Consider the following 25809-nt stretch of genomic DNA (forward strand, 5'->3'; position numbering starts at 1 on the left):
TGTTATTTATGTCTCCCAATGTGGGAATTAACCACTTCTTGATGATAGGTATTTTATCATGCTCAAAACTACATTATACGATCTAAAAAAAAAGACACGTTTAGTTAGTATAATACATTTGGAAAAATAAACCTAAATATATATGTTTAACTATATATATATATATATATATATATATATACATTTTTTTTTTTTTTTTTACATATCTCGTTCATGTGTTAAGTCGCTCTGCGGAACTATATAATATGGTGCAGTTGATAGTCTACCAATTAAGTCGACGCACTACGCGACCGGAAGTTGGTTAAACGGTTTATGTCTAGATGTTAACAACAGCGTCTTGAAATTCGCTATAAATTCGCTTTAAATACTCGTTTAAAAAAAATAAAGTAAGGGAACATGTCCGACAACGAAGGAGAGTAAGTATATAGAATATTGTTATCTACATTTTATTTTTTTAAGTACAACGCATGTCTTTTTAGACTCAACGTAGGAACCTTCCATGTTCTCTGATTTTATGTCAACGTGGTGACCTTTTCATTTTTCTCCCAGTGAGGACATGAATCATGTTAACCAATCTATCTGGTTAAATCTATCTTGTTAAATTCGCTCACGTTGCCTCAACTCTCCACTGTTCACGTTTTCGTGTATTATTCTTTACTCCTCTTATTACCTCTGCAGTTTTGATGATGGAGACTTTGATGACGCTGAAGAGGATGAGGGATTAGATGACCTGGAAAACGTTGAAGATGTGAGTTTGCTACCTATTTGTTCTCCCTAGTTAGCAAGGTATTAACTCTTAAAGTTAATAGTAAGTGTCATTGTATCTGGACAGATTTAAAGTGTTTTAGTAATCTCTTGTCATCTGTCATATTCCTCAGATGCTTTTTATTTCACTACAATCAATCCATTACTGTCTGTCACCTATTCAATTTTCAACAATTTCATAAATTCAAACTCAATTTATAAAAATTCTCCCAACCTCTTCCTCTTTGCGCTCTCTGTCTGTTTCTTGTTGTCCTGACCTGTTACGAGGAGGACCAAGAGAATGTGAAGATCCTGCCTGCAGGGGAGGGGTCGCAGGCTAACCAGAAGAGGATCACAACCCAATACATGACCAAATATGAAAGGGCCAGAGTGCTGGGGACACGCGCCCTCCAGATAGCGTGAGTACACCTCAGCAGTGTTGCAATACGCTAGGAAAGTGAAACCTCCGCTTCTTTCCTGAAATGTCTTTCTGCCCTTGACTCCCTGTGAATACGGTCTATTAAAAAGAGCCTGTGTCAAGCCTCTTAGCTTTAGCTAGTAACCATCTATGGGTTTCTCAAATTAACATTTTGGAAGTTAATTAAAATACGATATGGAGATTACCTTTATCTCTTACATGGCTGTAATGCATATGTATGAATCCACCCATGTCTTGCCTTTACTCAAGACAGTCATTTGTCTAAAGGTGAATATCAATATTGAAACAGAGAAACTAGGACTCAACTAGCTAAAAAAACTACCATAATACACATGACAACTGACTGCCTTCTAAATGATCAAAAGCGAACATAAAGCTAGCTGTTTTGGTACAGAATTACAACAAAACTTTCCAAAACCAACGTGAATCACAAGCTTACACCGTAATGTTTGAAGGAGCTTGATGCCTACAGCATGGCTGACAAGATGTACAACAAAGGGAAAAAATGACAGCAGTGGACACGGAAGATAAATCTCCCACGTGGATGCCATGTTCCCAGCATATTACAACAGATGTTTATTTTTGCCACTACTACAGGTACCACTCACCTTGTGCTCTTGCCATATTCTCTACCTCGGGTGTCAACTGCAGGTTTAGTTGGTGACTGGTAATCTGCTGAGTATGTGGAGGAATGTATAGTCTATCTCTGTCATGTTGTCACTATTCATAACTTTCTCTGTGATATAGGATGTGTGCCCCAGTCATGGTGGAGCTGGAGGGAGAGACAGACCCTCTGCAAATTGCCATGAAAGAGCTAAAGTAAGCTATGATTAATCTCGTTTTTTTTTCTAGTTTATGATGGAAGGAGTCTATACAGTTTGATACTTGGAGAGTGCATGTTACTCTTCAGTATATGATTGAGTGTGTGACCGTTACAGGTGCAGGAAGATCCCCATCATCATCCGGCGGTACCTTCCTGATGGCAGTTATGAAGATTGGGGCTGCGACGAGCTCATCATCACAGACTGAGCCAGACCAAACAGGACTGGCAGAGGCAGGGCCAGACCACCTCGCAACCCACTAGGCTGGTGTGAGTGAACTTTTGTTCCAGAAAGCATTAACACACCTTATTTAACTAGTCAGGGTCTATTTAAGACTATGATTCATTGATTAGTCAAATCTTGTGTGTTACTGCTTGGCTGGAACAAATGCCTACATACATACTGGTCCTTTTCTATAACCTCACCTGCACTGGGCCAACCAGCTCTACAGGCAACCTGCAGAGTGAAGTCCTCAATTAATAAGACTTTTTACATTTTAGGCCTGTGACCCCTCCCACTGTATCTCCATTTATTTTGAAAGTATTGAAGCATGTACACTCTATGAAGTGAAAGTAGGGCTTCTAAAAGCTATGTGCTGTTATTACAGCTGTTATTCATAAGGGAGAATTGTAACTCATGTCTACATTTACATTGTGTTAGGAAAAAATTTAATTGTGAATATGAATAGTTTTATGACGGGAAGAGCAGTTGTTGTGAAAGAGCTCTTTGTTTTATTGTTGTGATTAAATTGTTTTGTAAGAAAGTACTTTTTGTATTTTTCTTACCAACACAATTGACTTATTGCATGCAGGTCTCTGACTGTTTTTATAAGGTTTAAAGCAAAAAAAGTATTTGGAATTTTTTCATGCAGTGTTAATTGCAAAACATCTGTAATTAAATATCTGCTACAGATGGTGCAACTCACAAATTAATTTGAGTGAATAACTTGCTGAAACAATTTCAACTATGCTCTGAGCAAAATGTCTTTAAATAATCCTCCCAAGAACTGAGATTTCTAAGAGATCTGTGTCATATTTCTGAGATATCAACATCATATGTTTTTCTTGGAGGCTGGCTGAAGTACTGAGTCACACTGACATGACCCAAACACAATTATAGACTGAAGGATTGTGTGTTGTGCTGGGTTTTACTGTATCAGTTGTCTTTTACTCTGTACTGTACAAAGCTCTTGCACCTAGATCTTCTGAATTGTACACTTAGTACAGATAAAACACCTATCCAACCCAACACCCCAAATCGCATGGATATGTTTTCACAACAGTCAGTGTTCTTTCTCCAGTTTGAGTTCCACAGTCAAACAACTCTTTTATATTATTGAGAAAGTTGTACCCATACCTCCCAATGATGGACAGATACTGAAACTGACATAGCTCTCACCCTCTTACTTGTTCTATCTGCACACACTCAAACACACAAGCACAGTCAGTGCTTTGTCTTAGTGGAAATGGGGTGTTACTGAGGTAACGACCCCTACCCAAGTTTGGGAGAGGGACCCTTGCCCAATTAGCAGATTTGGTGTAAGGGGCCATGACACCCCAGTCTAGTTTTACTCTAGTCCTTACAGTGGGCTGACATTCTCCTACAGGCCGAAGGAGTAGAAAGAAAGCTGTTGGAAAGAAGAGGGATATTCCCACGTCAAGCAGGAAGAAAATAGATCTTTGCCTTGGTCAACCAGGGCTGTGCAGTTTCTGGCCTGTCACGCTTTTTTATAGGAAACCATTTCATTTGAGTCTTTTTTTAGATCTTTTTTTTTTTGCTTTTCTTTTTGGGTCTCAATGAATTTGGAAGACTTCCTGCCTGAGGATGGCACGGCATATGGGACCCAAGATCTTCACATGACCATTTCCTCAACCACAGAAAAGGGGGCATCGCTAGGGTAGATCCACTCTGATGATGGCGTACGTGCATAATGTCTGGCCTGGGCCTACACTTACCTAACACCCTCCTGTGTTCTCTTGTCCCCCCCCCCATTCACCTCTGCTTGGAAACGTCTGTCCATTTTTATACCCATTCCATGAAACGACAACATTTGAATATCTTGCAGCCTCCCTCTTTTCCTCCATCATACAAGCATTTTGCCCACATCTCTATCTCTCTCTCTCCAGTTTTGGAATGTTTTAATCCCATTACAGTCCCAACCTGAGCAGGGAGGGGAGTGTGGGGGTGCAGAGACTGTGCAGCCAGTATGAGAGTCCCTTTGTATCCCAGCGAGCTACAGGCCAGGCAGTTATGGGTATGGCTCCCTCATTGCCCCGTTTCCCTCCACTCACTGCTTCCTCTCAATGGCTCTCTTTGTCTTACCAAAGTATCACACGGCCGATTAAATAGAGGGAATTAGAGTCAGGCTTAACCCACAACACACAATCACACACAAGCATGGACATAGGCATACACACACATGATTTAAACTGCTGAAGTGCGTGTAGTGGGACCGGTCAGAGCAGTGGACCATAGTGGGGTTCAGTGTTGTCTGTATGGTGCTGTGTAGCCTGTGCAAAGAACAGCAATATCCAGCAAAAGGGTTCTGTGCCTAGAGCTCATGGATGAGGGCTGCCATGGTTTTCAATATTCTGTAATCATACTCAGCCTAACTGAATTAGCCATGATCCATTCGCTGAAATTGCTTTTGTTAAGTGTATAAAACAATGATTGAGTTACTCCAAGCTGTGCATAACTGCTGTTGTTGCATCGCCTAGCCCAAGCCCTAACCCTAGCCTAATTCTGCAATGTGAGGAAAATAAGAAAATAATTCACTTTGGCAAGTAGCATTTATGGTATATTGGAATTCACTGTTTGTTGTCCAATGTCATCTTACCTTTCTTAAGGCAGCCGGTATAAAAATATTAGTGGAGACAGACTTTTACAAAAGCAGAAAGAATACAGTTTTATTTAGTGTGAGAGGAATTCATTAGTCATCACGTCGCTAAGGTCTTGTTTCCGCTAGTATTTACAGGTTGTTTTGTTCTGCTGGCAACACTTACTGAGAAAACACAAAACACCAAAACAACAATAACAGTCAAGAGTTTTCAACATGGTGAAGAAAACCTGTTAACAGAGCGTAAAAACATAATACCAGCAAATATAAATAATAATTGTAATATTCATAAGAACAAGCAATTCCTAAAGCAAGACGTAGGATTTAAAATGAAATGTCATGTGCTTCTTACACTCAAGACATAATGTACAAAAATGGCCCAAAAGTAGTTCTGGGCCAAAAGGAAGCACTACCATTATTTAAAATAATATAATTGAAATCACATATATTAGAATAAAATAAACATACAAGGTATTATTTCACATTACAACATGAAGGGGCATCCAACTTTAACTACAGGTACTGTTGTTTTGGAGTTGTCTCTCGTTACCTCTCTTTAGAAAATAACCCTTTGGATTGTTGCTATTCTGCTGCAAACAAGGGGTTAGTATTTCATGACATAAAGGCCAGTTTGAGATCTTACCCTCTGTAGACTCGAGAACTCATTCATGCATGCTGTTAATCACTCAATCTCAAGCAACTGTGTTTCTGTGATGGCATTTCAGAAAAGCCATAAACAGGTAGCAAAAATGTTACAACAACTATCTACAAATCTAACATTTTACACTGAATACGGTACACCGAGTGTACAAAACATTAGGAACACCTTCCTAATATTAAGTTGCAGCCCCTTTTGCCCTCAGAACAGCCTCAATTTGCTGGGGCATGGACTACAAGGTGTCGAGACCATTCCACAGGGATGCTGGCCCATGATGACTCCAATGATTCCCACAGTTGTGTCAAGTTGGCTGGTTGTCCATTGGATGGTGGACCATTCATGATACACACGGGAAACTGAAACTGTTGAGCATGAAAAACCCAGCAGCGTTGCAGTTCTTCACACATTCAAACCAGGACGCCTGGCACCTAGTACCATACCCCGTTCAAAGGCACTTTAATATTTTGTCTTGCCCATTCACCCTCTGAATGGTACACAGCCCATGTCTCAATTGTCTCAAGGCTTAAAAATATTTCTTAAACCTGTCTCCTTCCCTTCATCTACACTGATTGAAGTGTATTTAACAGGTGACATCAATAAGGGATCATAGCTCTCACCTGGATTCACCTGGTCAGTCTATGTCATGGAAAGAGCAGGTGTTCCTAATGTTTTGTACACTCAGTGTATAGACACATTTTGAATGTCAAACCATTAATTAAAATGTGAGGGCAGTGGTGCAGACTTTCAGTGTAGTAATGGCAAAACATTGGCAATATAATGACATTAATAGTAAAGTTTATAACAATGAAAATAATGTATTATGTCTACTGAAGATACATACTTAATGACCTCAATTTTGGTTAATAGAAGATGATTATATCAAATCATTATGTAGTATTGTCTTATTCGCTATTCAGTTTTGAAATGTTCTGTGTTAAAGAGACAATGCTGAATCAATATAATAGTCAGTGCCATGGGAAAAAAATATTGAGGTTGATAAATCAATGTAGTGTTGAGGGTATGTCACCAAAGAGCTGTAATCAGGTCAGAAAAAAATGTGTTGTACTTAATTCAACATCAATGTAGTACTGTAATACAGTGTCATACAGAGAGAAACAACTTAAATAATATTTTTTATCTTTCTTTAGTTTTGGTTTCAAAACTTTGGTCATTTTAATTTATAAAACATTTGTAGAAACAGATTTTCTGGACTGTATGCCCTTTGTTATAGTTTTACAGTATATTCCAATTACAACATAGGCAACTTATACGCACGCGCATTCTGTATGTCATTTAGCAGACAAATGTATCCAAAGAGACTTACAGTCATGTGAGTATACATTTTACGTATGCGGTTCAGTCGATACAAGAAATTGTAGGAAATATGCCTCTAGGCCAATCACAGAATATGTCATTGATTATATATTGGATATTGTGTTACATCATGTAATTCATCTGTTTTAAACATGCCTGAGATGTAGATGGATGGGCTAGCACTGGCACTCTGTACTGTTGACATCTTTACATCATAAAACCATTTCAACGATAAGCCTCTAGATTTGAATACGGATTTGATTTATTCTCTTATCCAACCCTCCGAGTACTCAACATTGAAGTTATACACCACACGTTACCCCATAAAATCATCTGATTTCCATTCCTCCTTGGACCCTACAGGCCTTCCTGCATCTGGGCCAGACCAGGAGGGGATTCCATCTCCCCACTGCCTCCAACCCAGGTCTCCTCCGCTCTGTGGGTCTGCCGTTGGGGCCAAATCTGCACCAGAGCCCTCTGCTCCCGGTCTTTGTCAGGGCCGCGACAGGGTGGTGTAGACCGGCTGCTCCCAGTGCGTGGGGCTGTGTGACTGTGGCACGCTGGACGGGTCAGTGATGGCTGTGTACAGGGGCCTCTGCGTGGGCCCCATGTAGGAGAAGGCAGAGTACAGCCCTGAGGCCTGGCTGGAGTGGGCGTAGTAGGATCCCGAGGCCTGGTGGTCAGCATATTCTGCAAACTGGGCCCTGGAGGCCAGCGAGGGGAAAGCAGAGCTGTAGTGGGGCAGGCTGAGGGGAGTGTAGGTGACATGGGAACCCCCTGAGGATGCTTCAGCAAAGTGTCCCCCCGAGCCGGCCTCACTCTTAATCTGGGCCTTGGAGGGGTCGGAGCCCAGAGGTGAGGCATGATGCTGCTGGTGCTGCTTGGATAGCCACGCTGCAGAGTGTCCACTGGCCGCGGCCAGGGCAGAGGAGATACCGTAGGCATAGGGAGATGCAGAGGACCCTGCTGCTGCCGCAGACCCAGCACTCTGTCCAATCCCCGGGTGCCCATTGGGTGGCAGGTACTGGTCAAACTCGTTCACATCAAAGGGCTCCATGTTGGCCATCACCTCGTGGCTGATCTCACCGATGTCCACGTTTCCGAAATCAATGTGTGGTTTGCCTGACCCTGATCCAGAGCCACCCTCCGCTCCTACCCCCATTCCCCCACGGGAGCTCCCTGCTCCACCGCCCTCCCGCTTCCCATCGCCCGACTTCCCAGACTGGAGCTCCGTCTTGGGGGTGGTGGGTGGTGTAGGAGGGCTGTGGCTCTGGCCTGTGGGGAGACACAAAGCAGAGTTATTGTCAGCCTGGCTTGTGGTATATTATTTAGAATGGGGATGTGTGACAAACTGCATCGATAGGGCTGGTCAGACTCTGTGGCATACCTGCAGTATGTGGGTGGTGTCCATCAGCCAGAGGAGACCCCGCCCCCCCGACGTGGGCAGCCACGTCCAGGTGGAGGCTCTTGTAGTGCGATTGGCTGTGGCTGACTTCACCCTCAGAGTGGCCGTCAGCTTCAGAGCCGGAGCCGGGTTTGCCATTCTTGCGGCGGCGTGGCTGGTACTTGTACTCCGGGTAGTCCTTCTTGTGCTGCTTCCTCAGCCTCTCCGCCTCCTCGATGAAAGGCTTCTTATCACTCTCATTCAAGAGCCTATGAGGGAGAAAATCGTTTTTGAAATAACAATGATAGAACATTTTAATTTCAGTCAGGAGGAACTTAAAGTAGAGGTGTTTTGTGCTGCTGATTTGATGCATGTGTCAAACTCTAATGCAGTCAGCCATTCTGTTTGAATGAGGAAATTACAGTAGTCTGAGAACATTTAACAGCATGTATTTTGATAACATGATGACCGTTATGTGTGTGCTAAGATAACAGTGACACAGTGCTGGTTCCTTTGACACCTCCACATCCCAGAGGTCAATAACCCTGGCCAACTCCAATAGAAGAATAATGACATTTTATTTACCAGGTGGTCTGTGTCAACTAGGACACATCACCTTTTATATTCAATCTACTAAGTATTCTAGTATTTTACTCTTTTTTTTACGTCTAACTGGTGTAATAGCAACACACTCATAGGAAATGCTGCTATTCTCCTTGATTAGCATTACAACATTTTTAGAAAACAACAATCGACAATATTTCTACTGTGGAGATTATTTCTACCGTCAGTTTTGCCTCTGAAACATTCATTTGATTTTCATCTCGTTCTAAATCGGATCCACCATCTGCACAGCTGCATCAGAAAACCTGCCCACACCAGGGGATTTTCGGCGGGACTCTAATGAAATTAAGACACAGGCTAAAGATGCATCCTGTGCACGTAACATAAATCCATATTACTGATGGTGGAGTCAGGGGGACTGGCATGAGAAAACACTAACCTTTGAGACTCCCAGTTCAGCATGTTTCTTGGCCAATTATACAATCAAGCGCAGGCTCAAGGTCAAGTCTTTATCTAATTAATGTTGCCTCCTTATAAGGTTAATGAATTAGCCTCTCTGGGCCTTCCCATCAGCACGCACTTGTCTGACCTAGCAACAGTCCTCCATATCTGTGTTTTAAAGGCTGACCGAACTAGCCATTCAACCCGTTGACCAGTAAAATCTTGGATATCTTTTTACATAGTAGGTTCTTTAATATGTCACTCTCAATTACAAATGACAGGGCTGTAAAAGTGTATATCTGCCATAATGGTCTGTGCTTTAAAATATATAGATGAGGGGATTACAAGAACCTCAGTGATTCCCACTGCAGCCATCTCCCTCCTAAACCACCATGAATTAAGTGGGTTATGAAATTGGGCATATCCAGTCACTATAATGTGATTACAAAAAAACACAGAACTACATGTTTTTTGTTTTCTGTAGGCTACATAATCAACATAATTATTATTATTTTTTAATTAGGTTGTGGGCTTTTACAAGCTTTATTCTGAGCTGGTAGAATATTATTTTAACATATCTCAGCTAATTTGATTGAGAAACTCATTGCTGTAAAGAAGGGAACCTGCCTTGAAAAATCTAAAATCTATGACTTTTTAAATTGTTTTTATGTTTTATGGGTCCATAATTCAAGTCTACTGTAGCATGAGGTGTCCTTTGAACTTTTGACCCAGAATGTTGTGACTAAGAACGCATTTGAACTTGTGTAACCCTGGATGTTTATTGTTGTTTATCAAAGCGGACCGACGCTGTAATAAACGCTTTCCCTTACCTCCATAGTTTCCCGAGGGTTTTGCTGAGCTCCGCGTTGTGGAGGTGGGGATACTGGTCTGCCAGTTTTCTCCGTGCGGCCTGTGCCCACACCATGAAGGCGTTCATAGGCCTTTTCACGTGCGGCTTGCTTTTGCTGCTGGAGTTTACACGCACAGGCATTGGCACGAGAGTCCAGTCGTAGCCGTTCAGCACCTGGCTCACTGCCTCGCGGATACCAATAGGAAAGCGATCGTCGTCTTCATCGGACTTGATGGAAATCCCGCCAGCTACATCGGATAGGGCGTCGTCGCCGACCCCTGTTAGCTGGGGCTGCGGACCGGACAGGGGGGAGTCTCCTCCGCCTGCTGCACTGGAGGAGTGACCCGGTGACAAGGAGTGACCGTCGTCCGAGACCCCTGGACTCATTTCTAACTCAGATAAACTCTGCTCCTCTCCCGACATCTTTCCCCTCTTCCAAGAAAGCTTCCTCCCTCAAGTGAGTAACAGAACGTGCACAGGGTATAGTTTCTTGGCCTATGGGTGTTCAACTACTAATCCTAGACCTATCCCTATGTCTGAACTAATGAAGAAGTTTACCCTTTCTCAGGAATATAAACTATGCCTGTTTAAAACGAAAGGATTGCTTCTGTCACTCGAGGTCTCCTTTATATAAACTCCCAGTCAGTCTCAACTCTCAGTCTACGTTCTAAAATTCTGTTAGGATTCCTCATCAAAGTTCTTTCCATCCGTGTTGCTGGTATCTTACGCTGAGCGCGTATTGTGGATCCCAGTTTACCTGTTGATTCCCACCTCTTGCTCCAGTAGAACAGTGTCCTCTCCCTGCAGTCTTTGAAATTGTAGTCCTTTAGCTAAATACTGCAAAGGACATAAAGTAGAGTATGTATTAGAAAACAATACCCTAGTGAGTGAAATATATAACATATTATTAAACTGGGTGGTTCGAGCCCTGAATGCTGATTGGCTGACAGCCTTGATATATCAGACCATATACCACCACAGGTATGACAAAACATGTATGTGTACTGCTCTAATTACATTGTAACCAGTTTATAATAGCAATAAGGTACCTCTGGGTTTGTGGTACATTGTTTGCTCAGAATACTTTCATTTAATTAGCATATAAAGGATGTAATAAAAATTATTCGGAATTAGGATATAGAAGTGAATCTGAAGCCCATACAGTTAGTGCAGACGGTCTGTTATTCTAGCCCAGGCCTCGACTCCTGCTAACAAGCTACTGTTTAAGGTTTGGCACTTATTGCAAGCTCCCCAGAGAGAAAGTGTTGGAATAATATGAGCCCGCACCAGCACAGGGCTTCGATTTATACCTCGGAGCTCTTAGATAAACAAGGGCTGGCGCTGGAAATATAAATTGGCGTGGGTTCGTGTGTATGCGCGTGTGTGAATTGGACACTGTCTGTTTGAAAAAGTATAGGCTATGTGTCTGTATGCGACCTATTGGGGTCAAATGTGTAGTTTTGTCGATAGAATCAACGCCTGCCTGTGTAGGCCAACACGACCTTAACGTTTTGATTAAGCGAACTTGTGAACTGTAATAACAAACTATAGGCTGTTTGTTTTGGAATTGATTTAATCGTTGAATCAGTCATATTGTAGAAGTTAAATTCATAATACTTGTCTCTCTTGTGCCCAATTGATCCTTTGTAACATGTGGATGCCACTGACATACTGACATACTGGTGGTGAATTATCAGAGCATTGGCGGGACTGTGCCATCTCATCTTGTACCTCAACCACCCATAAATTTAGTGGATTCGCTATTTTAGCCACACCTGTTGCTGACAAGTGTATACAATCGAGCACACAGCCATGCAATCTCCATAGACAAACACTGGCAGTAGAATGGCCTTACTGAAGATCTCAGTGACTTTCAACGTGGCACCATCGTCAGATGCCACCTTTCCAACAAGTCAGTTCCTCAAATGTCTGCTCTGCCAGCTCGATCAACTGTAAGTGCTGTTATTGTGAAATTGAATCATATAGGAGCAACAACGGCTCATTCGTGAAGTAGTAGTAGGCCACACAAATGCTCAGAATGGGTAAAAATTGTTTGTCCTTAGTTGCAACACTCACTACAGGGTTCTAAACTGCCTCATGAAGCAATGTCAGCACAAGGACTGTTTGTTGGGAGCTTCATGAAATGGGTTTCCATGTCCGAGTAGCCACACACAAGCCTAAGATCACCATGCACAATGCCAAGCATAGGCTGGAGTGGTTTAAAGATCGCCGCCATTGGACTCTGGAGCAGTGGAATGGTGTTCTCTGGAGTGATGAATCACGCTTCACCATTTGGCAGCCCAATGGACTGGGTTTGGAAGATGCCTGAATGCATAGTGACAACTGTTAAGTTTAGTGGAGGAGGAATAATGGTCTGGGGCTGTTTTTCATGATTCGGGCTCCTTAATTACAGTGAAGGGACATCTTAACGCTACAGCATACAATGACATTCTAGATGATTCTATGCTTCCAACTTTGTGGCAACAGTTTGGGGAAGTCCCTTTCCTGTTTCAGTATGACAATGCCCTGGTGCACAAAGCGAGGTCCATACAGAAATGGTTTGTCGAGATCAGTGTGGAAGAACTTGATTGACCTGCACAGAGCCCTGACCTCAACCCCATCGAACACCTTTGGGATGAATTGGAACTACGACTGCGAGCCAGGCTGAATGGAAGCAAGTCCCCACAGCAATGTTCAAACATCTAGTGGCAAGCCTTCCCAGAAGAATGGATGCTGTTATTGCAGTAAAGGGGGGACCAACTCCATATTAATGCCCATGGTTTTGAAATTAGATGTTCGAAGAGCGGGTGTCCACATACTTTTGCTCATGTAGTGTATGTATAGGCTAATAACGGGTTTGTAATGGACATATAAGGCGACAATAATTGATGACAACTCCGGTCTTGGTGTGCTCGCCCATTCGAGTTGGTTGCAGCCAGAACAGAGTTCCTATGTGATTCAATATTGACAATTTCTTTCAATTATCACATTTTTTTACAAAGAAAGTATTTTCACCAGGTTGTCCTTCAGATTAGTTCAGAACTATGAAAGACACACGGGTTGTCTGTCCTGTGATTATTAAAGCAGGAGTTAAATGCCAATTTTTGCTCGTCCACATTGAAAACTCGTATCTAATTTATTGTCAATATAGGCTCTACTGTATATATATATTATGAAGCCTACAGTATATTGATTGTTCTCTACATTCCTCTTAAATTGGTGTTTATGATGTCTAACTTTCCATCAATTAGACTTTTTCTATAGCAACCGTCATTAATTTACATGAAAGAAGTGGACTCCAAAGCCCTTCTTATCGCTTGACCTAACAATACATTTCCCTTGATTTACGAAAATATTTTCCCATGATTGATGCTGTAGTCTCTTTCCCTTAGTTAGTTGTAACGTGTTCATTTATTATAATAAAATAAGAAACGTTAACATATCCAGAAATGTGGAATAGCCTATCTGAAACTGCGATTTTTTAAAATTCCAAAACAATTGTCTCTAAACAATTGAATAAAACGTGACAATTCTATGACCTATTTGAGTTTTATCGTGAATTTGGCCTTCGAGTTTGTGTTCTGATGCAGGTCTAGAATATTGTATGTATTGAACAGGTTGTTGGCACGAACCACTGATCAGAGATGACGAGAACACGTCCAGCTTTTAACGCATTATGAAATGGATGATCTTGTTGACTAACTTTCTCTCAATGAATTTGTTTTATTTATTTTTTTATATATTTTTTTTACCTTTATTTAACCAGGTAGGCAAGTTGAGAACAAGTTCTCATTTACAACTGCGACCTGGCCAAGATAAAGCAAAGCAGTTCGACAGATACAACGACACAGAGTTACACATGGAGTAAAATGAGTATATTAGTCAACCTGTAAATACTCACGAATAAATAGGCATAATACTTGTCAAATGCCTCATATCGTTGAAAATAGTCCCATGCGTCATGAATGTTGGGATAGTCAGTAGATGTAATTAAGGAGTCAAATGTTGCTGTTAATGGGAAAAGTTTCGTTGATTTCAACTTGAACTCGATCGATCTGACGTTATATCTAAAACTATATTTTTCACTGGTCTATAAATAATTGTATCTTCGAAAGGACCGTTTGCGACAAGGCAAACCTAAACGGAATACATAACTTTGAAGCTGGTTCATAATTGAAATTGTATGTCAGTAGGCCTATTTGTATTAACCTACATAGTCTGTAACATACATTTGCAAAAAATATATATAATATATTGCTGGGATGCGTATTAAACATGTATTTCTCCTGCCAGTCACGATAATCATATCCTGCTATAACAGAGCAGGCGATGCCCACTTTACACAGCAGGATTATCCTAAGATACATTTTTTTAAATGTAACAATAATAATATGGTAATAGTTATAATGATAATAGCCTAATAATAATAGTCTAATAATTTAAATAAAACAATGATTTAGAAAAGATGCAGGTGTAATACATAATTTCTAACTGCACAATTTAGATGAACTTTATGGCTTGATAATTTGACAAATGAAAGAAAGAGAGAGAGAGAGAACAGCAGAGACAGGAAAGTATTTCAAAAGCTAAGCGCCTTACTTCAGTAATGAAAAATGAGGTCGCCCGCTTAGCACGAGAGTCCGTGTGTTCCCGAGTTGCCAAAGTGACGCTCGCGCTCACTCCCTAGCCCCCTCGCTCGCGCTGCCCTTCTATGAATGCCTGCTCTGTGTCGCGCCGGGGCTTAAAGAGCTCCGTTGTGTGAGGAAAAAGAAAAAAGTGGGGGAAAAAGTCTTAAAGGAGCAGCAAACTTACACGCATGCAAAACCCGCAATCAATGTGATTGGTCGATTATTATTTTTGCTCAGTTTCCTGCAGGGTAGGATCTCACTGTCAAAATTAGCATCAATATTATGCCAATATTACGCCTACCTGAATAATGTGGAGACGCCTCGATTGTTTTGGTTAGGTAGGCTACTTATCTATTTCTATGCTGCAGTGCCATCAGATTCTGTGGAATGAGATGCTGCATTTGGGTTTGGGTATTTCAGACTTCTCAAAAGCAATATCTAGCTAATGGAAAATCCCTTCTGTTGGGAAAATGTATGTGATATCATCCATATTTGGGGTGTGCTACTTTTTGACCCTCTTGTGGTGATCAGAGTAGGGCAACAAAAAGAGTGGAACACAAAAATATCCGTTTTCTATGAACATTTGTTAAGATTAAAAACTATAATTCAGTAAGAAATATATGTTTTCTACATTGTGATTTTTTAGATCCATGTTATTCTCATACGTCATTATAGCCATTACAGATTGGGTAGCAGATTTTGATTTAATGATTTAATGTGCTGGATGTTTTATATTATTGATTTGGAATTAGGGATTCCATCTCTAAATGTAGGCATAGCCTAAATATCTATATAATGCTCAAATCATAAAAGAGCAATGTTGACTATGATATTTGTCATGTTAAATGTATTGGAGAGGGATATTAGCGGCATGCGCAATCCTTTACTGAGAGATTTTCATTTGCAGAAGCTTATAGGGCCACACCAAAAAGAGACCTTAAAAAAAGTCATCACTCAATTTCAAATAAAAAATTATTTGGGTTTCTGAATAATTCATAAGGCCTGTATTATAAATAGGACTACCGGCTAGCCTTATGTGCATTTACGCATGAGGTACATTGATATTTAATGTCCACAATTAACTCCACAATCACCTTGAACGCGTTCCCATGGAGAAATGTTTTCGTCTTATTGTTATTATTATTATAAGCCATATTTTTTTTGTAGAAAGAGCGTAGGCCTATTCTCTGATGTTATCAAATGTAATTTATTTTCCTGTTTCTGCATTTCCTGTTGGTGGTGTGAATTTGCATTTGATTTGAATGATAGGCTACATGATGTAGTGTGCCCCACAGGAGCTTGTCCAGCACCCTGTCACTCACATCACTGGATACACGCGTCAACAACTGACTTTGATGTGTCTCTTCTTATCCTGTTTGAAGTGATGTCCGGGGACATCATCTAAATTAGCAGCGGGGTCTCAGGAGAACACACTGATGCTTTGTTTTTGCACGCTCATATCAGAGTCCCTCCCTGTCACTTGGAGACGAGAGGTGTGGGGGTGTGGGGGTGTGTGGTGGGGGTGTGTGTGGGGGGGGGGGGGGGGGGGGGGGGGGTGCACTGCACTGCACGCACACAACTCCACATTCTTAGATTTCCCCTATGTTCTTGGGTATATTGCTGCACCTATGAGCAATCGTTATTGTCTCTTTCAATACAGTCCAAGTTTATTACATGTGTTATATATTTATTTTTAAATATTGATCTAATTCTGATTTTACGCACGTTTTACGCACACAAACTAGGCTAAGTGAACAGTTGGCCTATTGGCATTTATCTTTTGATATTTTGTGTTAGATTAACTTAAATTTCACTGACACTGGTTTGTTGGATAGAGCATCAACGTAGGCCTACAGTAGACTATCCAGTGCAGGCCACTGACTGTCGGAATTAAATATAATTCCAAGGCGAACACTGCGCTACTTCATCCTATGTGTGAGTTTTATAATTGCATCAGTACGCAGTCACTTAGATACACAGAGCACACATTTAAAACCAAACAGCATTTGGAGAAAATATAGAAAGTAGCGATGGGGGGTATTATGTGTCGAACGCACACAAATACATGCGCTGTTCTTTTCAACAATGACCCCTTGTATTTCCTTCTCCCGACACTACCCCCTCATCCCAAAAAATCACTTATTTGTTCATTATCCATGAATGTTGACTGTGATAAGGGAATCCTAACCATGAGTGAATCTCTCTGTCTGGTTCTCTCTCCCTCTCTCGCCCTTTCATTCCCTCTCTCCTCTTCTCTTTGCGCCCTTTGTTTTATCTCAGGTGAATTGTAATCATGTGATCAAACGAACACCCCCTTCCATTATCCCCTTAAAATGAAAAAATGAGGAACAAAAAACAGTTCTGTGTATATGAAAAAGAAAAAGAGAAAAAGACATGTCTCCGTTTAGTTCGTCTCTTTGTCTGGGTCTCAGCAAACGCTCACATATAGGGGAAAATGCTCCAAGACCTCTACTTTGCTTATGGATCTCTGTCGCACTGTCCAGCTCTTGAGAGGGGGAAATTTAAAATGCAACTCCGGTGGACTGGCTGGTCCTTCAGGATTTGTGGCCTGGCCGCAACATTGAAGTGAGTTTTTGTGAGTGTGCAGTAAAGATTGGGAGAGCATCAGGAATTAATGGTGTTTGGGGCTGAAAAGACTAGCCTATTATTGTAAGGCGCGAATATTTGAGAAATAAGTGTGATTCGTATCATTTCTGAGCCTCAGTGTTTGGTATGTATATTATGTATTATACGTTTTTTGTTATAAGCTAAGGATGTTGTAATGCAAAAAGTTCAGAAAGATACACTTCATGTACGTGGTTAGTGTTTCTTTATCGAAATCAATATCCCGTAAGGACCCAGTATTTGTGTGTGATTGTGTTGTGATTTATTTAAGTGAATTAAGAGGGAGAGAAAAGTCAGATGAACATATCTGTGGTCGCATGTGTCGAATCGTTGTTGTTTAAATATTTATTTTAACTGCACCGTCATGACATTACATTTTATGTTCTCCTCTAGGCAAAGTATAATCTTTTATCGAAAGAAAACATTTATTAAATTATGTATTTAACAAAGAATATGCTTCCATGCAATTTGGTTGATTAGCCCAATGTTAAAGTTTAATTTAGCTGGTTTCTTAATGAATTGTGTAAACATTTAGTAGCCTAGATGATTGGTGTAGGTTAATAGAAGGTCGTTGTTCAAAATAACTCGGAATAGTTAGACATGGTTATATCGTTATAATTGATTCTCTTATAACATCAGGTTAACTAAGGCCTAACAATAAGTCATTTCACCATTAGTTAAACTCTTATGAAAACTCCGCGTCTAATCCATCTACCAACCTGACCCCATTACATCATGGCCACCGAATTATCAACCTCATTCCTAATTGGCATACATCACTCCTAACCTCTCCACCTGAACGCTGATGTGTGGTGAGCGTTTTGGAACAAAAATGGTCGCAGTGCATCACCCAGGTTGGTGCCGCACATTGGTGGTGGATGGGGTGAGTTTTCCCCTTACTACGTAAAGCACGTTGAGTACTTCAGTTGGTAGAAAAGCACTATATGAATCCAATCACTTATTATTATTATTATTACAAACATTGGGTTAAAACAAGCTTATAAGTTATATTCTTCAACAATCAATGGATATATATAATTAATTTACATCCACAAATGTATATATCGACTAAGGAATCTTGCTTTAAATATGTTCAAGGATATGGTATGTTATACTTTCTAATTGTAGCCTACATTTACTGAGCTTGTTGTAGGACAAAATGGTCAGACTATTGTTTTTGTTAATGGCAGCAAACGTGACAGAATAAGACGAGAAATACATTTTCCTCAATTTTACATTAGGACTAATTTATCAGAATATTAGAGGAAGCATTGATGTAACGAAAATATATATAAAGTCGTGCAAATGTGGCTTTTCAATTTTGGTTGCATACAACGACTAACAGGTCATTTATGTCGAAATCCTAAATTAGTATCAGATCATTATGAAATAAAATATTCTGGAAAATGTTTTGTCAAAATAACAAAACTTAATGTCAGACACGTTTTTAAAATATATATTTCATAACAGAAGCCTAACTCCTCCCCCTCTGACTTCGCTTGTTAATGAATAAATATGCTTTTTCTATATGATAAAACAGCGTCCAACTTTGTGGTAAACCTTTTAAAAATGTAAAATGGTGAATATATTTGCCCTGTTTTGTTGTTGTGTCTTTAGAACCAGTATTTGAATATTGTGCTAAACTGTATGTAATGTATTGATGTTTACAGATGTAGAGAAGTAAAAAATAGGGTCAAATTATATAATTAGCAATAGAACAAATCGTTAACATGATGCTATTGATTGAAATAAAAAAAATAAGAGGCAATGGAATAAGAACAGTTGCCAGAATGAGACTTCTCTTACTTATTGAATATTAATTTATTATATGTTGATTCATAATGAGGATTTATTTGCTATTTGTTTATTTAGCTTTGTTAATTTAGAATGGAATATGTCGCAGTATTGGGACATTTTCTACTCACAAACCTCCTTCATATCATTTTAAATCACTATCTGAAAGTAGAAACAAATGGACACTACAAACATTGAACTTAGTGCTTTTTACTGTGACTTATGTTGCTAAATGTTTCCTTCAACATAGAAATGTGGTTCATGTTGAAACCGTCTCTTTAGTTTCTGAGTTTCCCATAAATCCGCTGTGGTGCCAGGAACCTGACATGTGACACTGATGATGCCGTTTGTTGTGCAGCCGTAGACAGTTGTGACGGTAAACAGTTGGAACTCAGGTCTGTGACCAGGGGAGTAAGGGGGTCACCCTCAAAGCAGACTGCTAATGTGGGCCTCATGGTTCTGTGACTGTGACACTACCTGAGGGGGCTCTTCCATTAACCTGGTCACAACAGGGACAGATATCAACAACATCCTGTGGCACTAGACTGGATCAAATTTCTTTCAAGAACACTTAAGGGATAGAAGAAGAACAACAAGAAGAAGAGAGAAAGACCAGAATCTTCTAGAGCAAATGTATTTATAATTTTGTGTCTGTGAGGGAAGGGTTGACCTTTTGTCTGTGTGCTGGCAGAGAAAATTCCTGGGGGAATTCCTGCATTCTCACAAAAGGAGAGAATCTGATAGGGGGGAGAGAAAGAGCTGGAGAGGGAGAGAGAGGTCAGTGGTCAAAAAAAATGACTGGACTTAGTGTAATGATCTCATATTTTCTGGTGGGATGGGGAGAATTCCGCTGTCATCCATCACTTGAATAAGGTGCCCAGTAAACACCCAAACTCTTCCTCCTCATAATCCTATTTTTGGCACTGAGCAATGGCAGCTGAGATGGATTGCAGTGGATAAGATGGACTTTGTTATGGATATTTTGGAATCCACTAGAAAAGTTACAGACTGCAAACTTTACCATACTTTTCTTGGGGTTTGCTTTTCATTTCTGATATGGCCCACAGACCAGACATTCAGCTTACCCACTCTTAAATATGGGATCTGCTCTAAGCTGTTACAAAATCAAACAGGTGCACAAAATATTTCCCATTGCAGCAGGTCAGTCAAAGCTGCTGCAATCATCTCTCTCTCTCCCCCCCCCCCCCCCCCCAAGTCAATTTTGGAACCGCCATTCTTGGATGTAGACATTGACAGGTTAGCACAAGGATATCACACAGTCCCTCTTCCTTTCGAACGTAGACTCCCAGTGTATCTGTTGTCCACTACTTCACATTAACACTTAGAACCAAAGTTCACAGACACTCAGCACTCCTAGAGTTGAACTCTTTAAGATTCCTTACATTTACCATATCACAATGACTGAATGGAATCCTTCACAGAAATGCCTCACTGATTGTGATAAATAATGATTAAAGCTCATTAAAATGTCAGGCAATCTTCAAAGGGTTAATAAAAATAATTCAGCATTCCATGAGACCTTCTGACCTTTCTTTTCAACCATCTTTTTAATAAATCGATGCAGCTGCGCGGCGCTTAAATAGGTCCCCCTCTTGAGTGTCTGTGGCTTGCCATGAATCCTGTCTTTGTGTTCCTACCACTGAATTTCCTATTCTTTTGTGTTCTTTTTTCCGATGTTGCTGGTGGTGATGGGGGGGGGTTAGGTTGGTTGGGTGGTAATAGTGGAGGGGGGATAGAACTTGGACTGGCTTTCAATGCAGCTGGGGAGCAGGGTGGGGTGGGGTGGGGCGGGGGGTTAGCAGGAGAAAATGCTAGAGAGAGATGGGGCGAGGAGGCAATAGGGGATGGGGTGTGGTGGTGCTGGGAAGGGGTGTGGGTCGATGTATTGCAAGCACCATGAATGGCCCTTTGTATGTCCTGGTTCATATCTACACTAGCTAGCCAAAGGGAAGAATCTAGTTACTTCAATTGTGTGAGGGGACATCTAAAGGAAATTGATAGGGGGTTGTGGAGTTAGAGTCTGAGGTAAAAATAGCGGAGTTTAGTTACCTGCCGGATCTTTGGTGGCATTCTATAATCATTCATTTGCCATTGCATGCCATTTTGTGAATCCTGCCCTTATCAATAGCATTTCAACCATAAACAAATACTTTATAATATTCTGCAGATTGCTTGTAAAGTTTTGATGATAATGTGCATGCATCTATGTTTTGCTATCCTTGTTTTTCCTGTGGCTAAGATTTCCAGGCAACTAAGTAAACTGTAACGCACAGGTGTGCCTTTATTATCTATATATTGATGTAAAGTCAGTCTTTTATTATCTATATATTGATGTCAAGTCAGTATTTTAATTATCTATATATTGATGTAAAGTCAGTATTTTATTATCTACAGTGGGGCTAATTTTTGCTCATTTGTTTGCTAATTTAGAAAAAAGAAAAAACGGAAATAAATAATTTACAGTGGGGCAAAAAAGTATTTAGTCAGCCACCAATTCTGCAAGTTCTCCCACTTAAAAAAAGATGAGAAAGGCCTGTAATTTTCATCATAGGTACACTTCAACTATGACAGACAAAATTAGAAAAAAAATCCAGAAAATCACATTGTAGGATTTTTAATGAATTTATTTGCAAATTATGGTGGAAAATAAGTATTTGGTCAATAACAAAAGTTTATCTCAATACTTTGTTATATACCCTTTGTTGGCAATGACAGAGGTCAAACGTTTTCTGTAAGTCTTCACAAGGTTTTCACACACTGTTTCTGGTATTTTGGCCCATTCCTCCATGCTAGAGCAGTGATGTTTTGGGGCTGTTGCTGGGCAACACAGACTTTCAACTCCCTCCAAAGATTTTCTATGGGGTTGAGATCTGGAGACTGGCTAGGCCACTCCAGGACCTTGAAATGTTTCTTACGAAGCCACTCCTTCGTTGCCTGGGCGGTGTGTTTGGGATCATTGTCATGCTGAAAGACCCAGTCACGTTTCATCTTCAATGCCCTTGCTGATGGAAGTAGGTTTTCACTCAAAATCTCACGATACATGGCCCCATTCATTCTTTCCTTTACACGGATCAGTCGTCCTGGTCCCTTTGCAGAAAAACAGCCCCAAAGCATGATGTTTCCACCCCCATACTTCACAGTAGGTATGGTGTTCTTTGGATGCAACTCAGCATTCTTTATCCTCCAAACACGACGAGTTGAGTTTTTACCAAAACGTTATATTTTGGTTTCATCTGACCATATGACATTCTCCCAAGCTTCTTCTGGATCATCCAAATGCTCTCTAGCAAACTTCAGACGGGCCTGGACATGTACTGGCTTAAGCAGGGGGACATGTCTGGCACTGCAGGATTTGAGTCCCTGGCGGCGTAGTGTGTTACTGATGGTAGGCTTTGTTACTTTGGTCCCAGCTCTCTGCAGGTCATTCACTAGGTACCCCCGTGTGGTTCTGGGATTTTTGCTCACCATTCTTGTGATCATTTTGACCCCACGGGGTGAGATCTTGCGTGGATCCCCAGATCGAGGGAGATTATCAGTGGTCTTGTGTGTCTTCCATTTCCTAATAATTTCTCCCACAGTTGATTTCTTCAAACCAAGCTGCTTACCTATTGCAGATTCAGTCTTCCCAGCCTGGTGCAGGTCTACAATTTTGTTTCTGGTGTCCTTTGACAGCTCTTTGGTCTTGGCCATAGTGGAGTTTGGAGTGTGACTGTTTGAGGTTGTGGACAGGTGTCTTTTACACTGATAACAAGTTCAAACAGGTGCCGGAGAGCAGAGTATGATAAATAAAGCGCACTTTATTATAGTTCCAAACCGGGAGCACAACAAAACAAACGCGCTCAAAAAACAGAACAATAAACAGTAAAGCGCTAAACGAACATCACTAGACATGAAAACAATTACACACAAAACATGATGGGAAACAGAGGGTTAAATACAAGTAGATTGATTGGGGAAATGAAAACCAGGTGTGTATGAAAACAAGACATGGAATTATGGAAAATGGAGCGGTGATGGCTAGAAAGCCGGTGAGGTCGACCGCCGAACGCCGCCCGAACAAGGAGAGGAGCCGACTTCGGCGGAAGTCGTGACAGTACCCCCCCCCCCCCCCCCCCCCCCCCCCCGACGCGTGGCTCCAGCGGCGCACCGACACCGGCCTCGAGGACGAGGCGCAGGGCGATCCGGCCGGCGATGGTGAAACTCCCGCAGTAGTTCAGGATCCAAAATATCTGCAACCGGATCCCAGCACCTCTCCTCCGGTCCGTACCCCTCCCACTCCATGAGGTATTGAAGGCCCGACGCCTCGAATCCAAGATGGAACGAACGATGTACGTCGGGGCCCCCTCGATGTCCAAAGGGGGAGGGACCTCCCGCACCTCAGATTCCTGGAGCGGACCAGCCACCACCGGCCTGAGGAGAGACACATGGAACGAGGGGTTAATACGATAATAAGAGGGAAGTTGTAATCTGTAACATACCTCGTTCACCCTCCTCAGGACTTTAAATGGCCCCACAAACTGCGGACCCAGCTTCCGGAAGGGCAGGTTACGGGTCGAGAGCCAGACCCGGTCCCCCGGTGCGAACACAGGGGTCTCACTGCGGTGACGGTCCGCACTGGTTTTCTGACGACGCGCGGCTCGCTGGAGATGGACACGAGCGGCCTCCCATGTCTCCTCCGCGCGTCTAAACCAGTCGTCCACCGCAGGAGTATCGGTCTGACCCTGATGCCATGGTGCCAGAACTGGCTGGTACCCCAATACACACTGAAAGGGGGAGAGGTTAGTGGAGGAGTGGCGAAGCGAGTTCTGTGCCATCTCGGCCCAGGGCACAAACGCTACCCACTCCCCTGGACGGTCCTGGCAATAGGACCGCAGAAACCTGCCCACATCTGTCGTGGAGAATTGTCTCAGAAATATAATACTCTTACAAGAACTTGTGAATTCAATATACACTTTAATACAAAGTAGCAAAACTGAGCCCTTCCATGGAAGAACCTTATCACTAACGTAACAGAGCCGAGCCCCTCCATGGAAAGAGACTAAACTCTCATATTACAGAGTCCTGCCTTTATAAGATTCTGTCTTTGCATAACATATAGAGTCCCCTCCCTTTATATGAAAATAGCTTCCCTTGACCTTTCTCCATTATTTTCTTTTAATCTCAGAGCTTGCTTGTCCACGCCCATTAACGCTCATATCTGCTTTTGGTTAGGTTATAATGATGGTAGAACTCCTTTCACGTCCTAAAAATAATGTATGCATTGCATGCTTATGTTTCACGTGTCAGTCATCAGTTATCTTGCTTCCATCCTTCTTCCTTTGTCCTTCTGACCATAGTACGTCCAGCTGTCATAAATGTACGTATGGTCTTGGTTAATGTACTCTTTCAAAAATAGAGTATAGCCTGGGTGTCATATGGCCTGGGTGTCATCTTATCTTAATGTGCATGTCCTTGCTACTTCAGCCTAGCAACTAAACCTATCTATATTTAATGCTGAGCTCTCCTTAATGGTTCGCTCCTACACATCCTGGTTGACTCTCTCTCTACCTGCCCGTTACTCTCGGGGTGAAAACCTGAGGTAAGGCTGATTAAGACCCCCAGACGTTCCATGAACGCCCTCCAAACTCTCGACTTGAATTGGGGACCCCGATCCGACACTATATCCTCGGCCACCCCGTAGTGCCGGAAGACATGTGTAAACAGGGCCTCCACAGTCTGTAGGGTCGTAGGGAGACCAGACAGAGGGAGGAGACGACAGGACTTAGAAAAACGATCCACAACGACCAGGATCGTGGTGTTGCCCTGTGAGAGAGGAAGATCTGTTAAGAAATCCACTGACAGATGTGACCAAGGTCGTTGTGGAACGGGTAAGGGATGTAACTTACCTATGGGCAGGTGTCTCGGAGCCTTACACAGGGCACACACCGAGCAGGAGGAAACATAAACCCTCACGTCCAAAGTGGGCCATCAGTACTTCCCAGCCAGACAGCGCACCATCTGACCGATCCCCGGATGACCAGAGGAGGGAGACGTGTGGACCCAAGAGATCAACTGGTCATGGACAGCAGACGGAACGTACTTACGCCCAACGGGATTCTGGAGGGGAGCGGGCTCCGTACGCAGCACCTGATCAATGTCCGCATTCAGATCCCACACGACCGGCGCTACCAAGCAGGAGGCCGGGAGTATGGGAGTCTGATCCATGGGCCGCTCAATATATAGATAATAAAAGACTGACTTTACATCAATATATAGTTAATAAATAAATGGAGCGGAGATGGCTAGAAAGCCGGTGACGTCGATCGCCGCCCGAACAAGGAGAGGAGCCGACTTCGGCGGAAGTCGGCGATCGACGTCACCGGCTTTCTAGCCATCGCCGCTCCATTTATTTATTAACTATATATTGATGTAAAGTCAGTCTTTTATTAACTATATATTGATGTAAAGTCAGTCTTTTATTATCCATATATTGATGTAAAGTCAGTATTTTATTATCTATATATTGATGTAAAGTCAGTCTTTTATTATGCATATATTGATGTAAAGTCAGTCTTTTATTATCCATATATTGATGTAAAGTCAGTCTTTTATTATCCATATATTGATGTAAAGTCAGTCTTTTATTATCTATATATTGATGTAAAGTCAGTCTTTTATTATCCATATATTGATGTAAAGTCAGTATTTTAT

At 41.7% G+C, this 25809-nt stretch overlaps 2 protein-coding genes across 3 annotated transcripts; one reads left to right on the forward strand and one right to left on the reverse strand.

Moving 5' to 3' along the window:
* The first annotated feature begins 267 nt into the window (after positions 1-267).
* On the forward strand, positions 268-2810 carry LOC139421337 (DNA-directed RNA polymerases I, II, and III subunit RPABC2). 2 transcript variants are annotated; one of them, XM_071172115.1, is made up of 5 exons: positions 268-416; positions 679-748; positions 1033-1163; positions 1931-2002; positions 2122-2810. In XM_071172115.1, the coding sequence occupies exons 1-5, from the start codon at positions 397-399 to the stop codon at positions 2210-2212; spliced, it is 384 nt and encodes a 127-aa protein (XP_071028216.1). In that variant the 5' UTR covers positions 268-396; the 3' UTR covers positions 2213-2810. The 2 variants fall into 2 exon arrangements, with proteins under 2 accessions (XP_071028216.1, XP_071028217.1); XM_071172116.1 differs by having other exon boundaries at positions 1036-1163.
* Positions 2811-4883: 2073 nt separating this feature from the next.
* Positions 4884-14805, reverse strand: LOC139421336 (transcription factor Sox-10-like). The gene is made up of 4 exons (XM_071172114.1): positions 14651-14805; positions 10032-10888; positions 8200-8465; positions 4884-8087 (listed from the first exon to the last, which is right to left on the reverse strand). Exons 2-4 carry the CDS (start codon positions 10472-10474, stop codon positions 7306-7308), a joined length of 1491 nt encoding a protein of 496 aa, XP_071028215.1. The 5' UTR covers positions 10475-10888; positions 14651-14805; the 3' UTR covers positions 4884-7305.
* Positions 14806-25809: the final 11004 nt, after the last annotated feature.

Source organism: Oncorhynchus clarkii, chromosome 12 (assembly GCF_045791955.1).
Source record: "Oncorhynchus clarkii lewisi isolate Uvic-CL-2024 chromosome 12, UVic_Ocla_1.0, whole genome shotgun sequence".
Taxonomy (NCBI): domain Eukaryota; kingdom Metazoa; phylum Chordata; class Actinopteri; order Salmoniformes; family Salmonidae; genus Oncorhynchus; species Oncorhynchus clarkii.

Excerpts from the sequence above, each read along its gene's own strand:
- LOC139421337 (XM_071172115.1), top strand. The coding sequence starts at position 397 with ATGTCCGACAACGAAGGAGA. Across the intron at positions 417-678 it reads ATGTCCGACAACGAAGGAGA|TTTTGATGATGGAGACTTTG; the intron begins GTAAGTATATAG and ends TTACCTCTGCAG. Across the intron at positions 2,003-2,121 it reads ATTGCCATGAAAGAGCTAAA|GTGCAGGAAGATCCCCATCA; the intron begins GTAAGCTATGAT and ends TGACCGTTACAG.
- LOC139421336 (XM_071172114.1), bottom strand. The coding sequence starts at position 10,474 with ATGTCGGGAGAGGAGCAGAGTTTATCTGAGTTAGAAATGAGTCCAGGG. Across the intron at positions 8,466-10,031 it reads ACCCTCGGGAAACTATGGAG|GCTCTTGAATGAGAGTGATA; the intron begins GTAAGGGAAAGC and ends TCTCCCTCATAG. Across the intron at positions 8,088-8,199 it reads ACACCACCCACATACTGCAG|GCCAGAGCCACAGCCCTCCT; the intron begins GTATGCCACAGA and ends GTCTCCCCACAG.